The 6,000-nt window shown below is 42.9% G+C and overlaps 1 protein-coding gene across 2 annotated transcripts in view; it reads right to left on the minus strand.

Moving 5' to 3' along the window:
- LOC133568704 (kinesin-1 heavy chain) overlaps positions 1 to 2,883 on the minus strand; it is a 37,616-nt gene extending 34,733 nt beyond the window's left edge. For both annotated transcript variants that reach the window (XM_061920805.1, XM_061920804.1), the window contains exon 1: positions 2,522 to 2,883. In XM_061920805.1, coding sequence (XP_061776789.1) covers positions 2,522 to 2,647 — 126 coding nt within the window. In that variant the 5' untranslated portion in view covers positions 2,648 to 2,883. The remainder of the gene's footprint in view (positions 1 to 2,521) is intronic.
- Positions 2,884 to 6,000: the final 3,117 nt, after the last annotated feature.

Below are 6,000 nucleotides of genomic sequence, written 5' to 3' on the forward strand. Positions count from 1 at the left end.
CTCGTGTCATCCTTTTGAGTTTCCCTCTTGTTTTCATGTGTTATTACATTTATGATATATATAAAAATGTTTTTCCTTTTGGTCCGGACCTCTGGATCTGCCTCTTGGGCCATGGAGACCAGCTACTGGGTCTCCCACACCAGAGTCGGTTTGGAGAGACTGGAGGAGATGCGGATGAGGGGACAGGGCTGCAGAGCTAGCAATGAGCGCCGGGACGGAGAGACTTCGTGGTGTCTTGGCTGGGTGAGCAGGTGTCGGACACCTCAGTCTCCTTGGACGTAGCCTCGCTCATCCATGCGGACTGGACACTAGCCGAGAGTGGAGTCGGCTGTCTTGGTTGCTTTGTTGGGTCTGCTCCTGTCTGTGGCCATGCTCCCTCCACCCCAGCGGACGATGGCGTGGAACACCGCAGAGGCCACCACAGTGTATATGTTTCCTTTACTTTTTATTCATAGCTGTATGTAGAAGTGGCTGGTTGTATCCGCTGCGTTAATGTCTTTCATGTCCTTTGTGTTCTTTGATGTTTCCCTCTTACACACATGTGAGAAAGGTGGGTACTATGACTATGAGTTGTTGTTTTTTTTTCCCCTTGGCCTCAGTCTGGACCCCCTCTCCAGAGGCCCAGGCTTAGACCGATTTTTTTATTTTATTTTATTTTAATCTTCTATTTTATTTCTCTCCACCCCCCACCTGTTTACCTGTATCTCACCTTTTTTTTGTAAGGGGCGCTGGAAGTCCGCAGACCCGTCAGCGATCCTGTTCTGTCTCCCTGTAATGTTTGTCTGATCTTGAATGGGATTATGCTGAAAAATGTTATTTTCCTGAAGGAACTCTCCTGAAGGAATAAATAAAGTACTATCTAATAGGGCTGGGCGATATATCGATATGTACGATATATAGCAGGTTTGTCTCTGTGCGATATAGACAATGACTATATCGTAATATTCGATTATATATACACCGTTGCTTTAAGCTGTGTGCATTACATTACTGGCGTTTCTCAATCCTTCTAGTCTGTCCTTCTCACAGAGACGTAAAATAAGCCTGCCTTCTTACATACGTCACATACTGTTGCGCGTCTACGTCAAATGCTCTCGCCTCGGCTAATGTTAGCATGGCTAACGTTAGCCGAGGCAGGTCGAGGTTGCATTTAGCTGCCGGCATTACACAACAGGCGTTTCTCACTCGTCCTTGTCTCTCCTTCTGACAGATACAGAAAACAAGCCCGCCTTCTTACATACGTCACATACTCTTGCGAGTTTTGGTTTATAGCTCTCGCCGATCAGAGAGGTAGCAACATGGCTAACTTTTGCTGAGCCAAGTCGAGCGGAGCTTGTAACAATGCAAGAGAGAGATGGTGTGAAACTTATCAAAAATGGAGGAAGAACAATAAATGCCCAACATAAAGAGCAGGGGATCCACCATCTAGCGGTGGTTTGGCTTCAAGTGGGAAAATATTCAGCAGACAACAGCAATATGCTGTTCAATGTATATACTATGATGATTAACCTGTGTGGTGACTGTATTATGCTGATAGTATATATTTGTACCATGAATTGATTAACGTGGACCCCGACTTAAACACGTAAAACTTATTGGGGTGTTACCATTTAGTGGTCAATTGTACGGAATATGTACTGTACTGTGCAATCTACTAATAAAAGTATCAATTAATCAATGCAAAGTATGCAGCAGAAGTGTTACTACTAAAAGGTAGCAACACCATTAATTGTTCTTTCATTTAAAAAGTCACCCATGAGGGAATACAGAGTATTTAACAAATACAGATTTGGTCAATTGACTTAGTTGTGATTTCCCTCTCTGCATGAAAGTTTAAAATGAGCATATATTAATGCAGTATGAAGAAGAATGTTTTAATGTTGACACATAGAATCATCATACTGCTGTGATTAGATGCATCAAGAGTTCATTCAAGGCAAAATATCGTAATATATATCGTATATCGCAATATGGCATAAAAATATCGCGATATTAATAAAAGCCAATATCGCCCAGCTCTACTATCTAATCAATTCTAGCCAAGGCCGCTAAAATAGCGGCTAGCCCAGTTAGCCTATGTCAATTTAAACTTCACCCACATCTACGAATTAGTATCTGTACTTTAACATATTAACAATAGTTAATACATGTTTTGAAGTGTGTTGCATCATAACAAATAGTATTATTGGGGTGTCAATATCCCAGCCTTTGTTGAGTGACAGCTCGCTAGCCGTTAGCGATGGCTCCCGTTTGGTGACACACATTAGAATCTAAAATACGGTTTTATGCGCCGCCGTCGGCGAGGATATGTAATTATATCCACAATATAGTCCACTGGCAGTTTAAGAAGCGCCATTGGCCTTTTCCCTGAAGGCCAGCTTGAGAGGGTCAAGCCTCACTAACGACAGCTAACAAGCTAAAGGTGCTAACTAGCATAGCCACAAGACAATCAAACATGGCGTATTGCTGCCTGAGCCCCGGGGCCCTCAATCAAACCGTTAATGGATGACATCTAACTCACCGCGATGACAACGGTTTCCTCCCCTTGGAACTTGGGGATATATCGGTCTCCTCTGGTCACCTCGGAGCTGTTGAGCGGCCTAAAGCGGCACATCACTTTGATGGTGCACTCCGCCGGGTCGGCCATCTTCCACCCTTCACGTCGGATTTAACGCTGGGAATTCAAGTGTATCCTGGCTGCCGGAGGGCGGCGAAAAGCGAGGCCGAGCCCCTCGGTGGAGACGTGAGCTTGCGGTAAGGGCGATAGCGTGTCGGGCCTCGGAGACAAAAAACGCTTGTTTTTGCTCTCATTCAGTCTGCTGCTGTTAGGACGCCATGACACCGGGGATGAGCCTCCTGGCCGCCACCTAGCCCCGCCCAACCCTGTGGATGTGGAGCGCGGTGACGTCATTCAACGCCTGTGTGATGGTCTGGTAACAGAAACATTCAATGACATAAATCAGGGGTGCCCACACTTTCTCTGCAGGCGAGCTACTTTTCAATTGACCAACTCGAGGGGATCTACCTCATTTATATACATCATTTATATTTATTCATTTATGAAAGAGACATTTTTGTAAACAAGTTAAATGTGTTTGATGATAATACAAGCATGTGTAACACATATAGATGTCTTTCTTTCACAAAGACAAGAATATAAGTTGGTGTATTACCTGATTCTGATGACTTGCATTGATTGGAATCAGACAGTAATGATGACAACGCCCACATTTTCAAATGGAGGAGAAAAAAAGTTGTCCTTTCTGTACAATACCACATGAAAGTGGTTGGTTTTTGGCATCTAATTCATCCAGCTTCCATACACTTTACAAGAAAAACATTGGCGGCAAATTCCTTAGCTTGCTTGATTGACATTCACGGCACCCGAGGGTCTTGTGAGATGACGCTGGCTGCTGCCAGTTCATTATTATGAAAAAATGACAGAGAGGAAGGCGAGAAACACTTTTTATTTCAACAGACTTTCCCGCCGTCCCTTCCGTCAAAACTCTAAAGGCCGACTGCACATTTCCTATCTTCATAATAAAAGCCCTGCTTCATGCTGCCTGCGCTAACAAAATAAGAGTCTCGGAAAGCTGGCGTGCACAAGTGATGTGCACGCCAGCTTTCTGAGGGATCGCTTGTGCACGCCAGTTTTCCGAGACTCTGTATTTAGTTAGCGCAGGCAGCATGAAGCAGGGCTTTTATTGTGAAGATAGGAAATGTGCAGTCGGCCTTTAGAGTTTTGACGGAAGGTACGGCGCGAGAGTCTGTTGAAATAAAAAGTGTTTCTCGCCTTCCTCTCGGTCATATTTTCATAATAATGATCTTGCAGCAGCCAGCGTCATCTCACAAGACCCTCCGGTACCGTGAATGTCATTTAAGTGACGTCTTGGTGAAGATTGTTGATCACTAATTATTACGTCTATTTTTTTTAAAAGCCTGGCTGGAGATCGACTGACACACCCCCCGCGGTCGACTGGTAGCTCGCGATCGACGTAATGGGCACCCCTGACATAAATCATCCAACATTCTTTCAAAATAAACTCCCATTGCACCATATTAATGGATACGATTAGATACACCTGCACAATAGGAAGACCTGTACAATAACAATGAGAATATGTTGATTGAATTGATTGATTGAGACTTTTATTAGTAGATTGTAGGGGTGTGGGGAAAACATCGATTCAAATACGAATCGCAATTCTCGCGTTGTGCGATTCAGAATCATTCTCATTTAAAAAATAAAATTGATTTTTTTTTCTTTTTTTTTTTAATCAATCCAACAAACCAATACACAGCAATACCATAACAATGCAATCCAACTCCAAAACCAAACCTGACCCAGCAAAACTCAGGACTGCAAGAAACAGAGCAATTGAGGAGACACAAACACGACACGGAACAAACCAAAAGTAGTGAAACAAAAATGAATATTATCAACAACAGTATCAACATTAGTTATAATTTCAGCTAGCAGTGATTAAAAATCCCTCATTGACATTATTTATAAAAAAAAGAAAAAAAGAACAATAGTGTCACAGTGGCTTACACTTGCATCGCATCTCATAAGCTTGACAACACACAGTGTCCAATGTTTTCACAAAGATAAAATAAGTCGTATTTTTGGTTCGTTTAATAGTTAAAACAAATTTACATTATTGCAATCAGTTGATAAAACATTGTCCTTTACAATTATAAAAGCTTTTTTTTTTTTTAACTCTACTACTCTGCTTGCATGTCAGCAGACTGGGGTAGATCCTGCTGAAATCCTATGTATTGAATGGATACAGAATCGTTGTGAATCGGAAAAATATCGTTTTTTTAATCGAGAATCGCGTTGAATCAAAAAAAAAAAATAGGTGTATAATCGAATCGCGACCCCAAAAATCGATATTGAATCGAATTGTGGGACACCCAAATATTCGCAGCCTTAGTAGATTGCAAAGTACAGTACATATTCCGTACAATTGACCACTAAATGGTAACACCCAAATAGGTTTTTTTAACTTGTTCAAGTCGGGGTCCACGTTAATCAATTCATAGGAGTGGTGTTCATCATTGTTGTGGTTGTAAGTTGCTGTGGTGTACCGCTACACTGAGTTTTTTTTTTAAATATTTTGACTCTAGCACCTCAATAAAAGAAACAGCCCTCAATATAAAGGGGGGCAATTATTTAAAAGTGACATCATTCATTGCCTGTTTTTCGCTCTGGTAACATCCATCCATCCATCCATCCAATGGTTGTATCAGCTCCGCTGCTTTAATGTCTGTCATGTAGAAGCATTTAAGTCTCATCTTAAAACTCATCTGTATACTCTAGCCTTTAAATAGACCTCCTTTTTAGACCAGTTGATCTGCCGCTTCTTTTCTTTCTCCTATGTCCCCCCCTCCCTTGTGGAGGGGGTCCGGTCCGATGACCATGGATGAAGTACTGACTGTCCAGAGTCGAGACCCAGGATGGACCGCTCGTCGGGACCCAGGATGGACCGCTCGCCTGTATCGGTTGGGGACATCTCTACGCTGCTGATCCGCTTGAGATGGTTTCCTGTGGACGGGACTCTCACTGCTGTCTTGGAGCCACTATGGATTGAACTTTCACAGTATCATGTTAGACCCGCTCGACATCCATTGCTTTCGGTCCCCTAGAGGGGGGGGGTTGCCCACATCTGAGGTCCTCTCCAAGGTTTCTCATAGTCAGCATTGTCACTGGCGTCCCACTGAATGTGAATTCTCCCTGCCCACTGGGTGTGAGTTTTCCTTGCCCTTTTGTGGGTTCTTCCGAGGATGTTGTAGTCGTAATGATTTGTGCAGTCCTTTGAGACATTTGTGATTTGGGGCTATATAAATAAACATTGATTGATGTCTTTTGATGTTTCCCTCTTACACACTTGTAAGAGGAATGTGTACTATGGCTTTGAGTTGCTTTTTTCCCCTTGGCCTCAGTCTGGACCCTCTCTCCAGAAACCCAGGCTCAGACCAATTGTTTTATTTTATTTT

The sequence above is a fragment of the Nerophis ophidion genome, linkage group LG14 (assembly GCF_033978795.1).
Source record: "Nerophis ophidion isolate RoL-2023_Sa linkage group LG14, RoL_Noph_v1.0, whole genome shotgun sequence".
Classification (NCBI taxonomy): domain Eukaryota; kingdom Metazoa; phylum Chordata; class Actinopteri; order Syngnathiformes; family Syngnathidae; genus Nerophis; species Nerophis ophidion.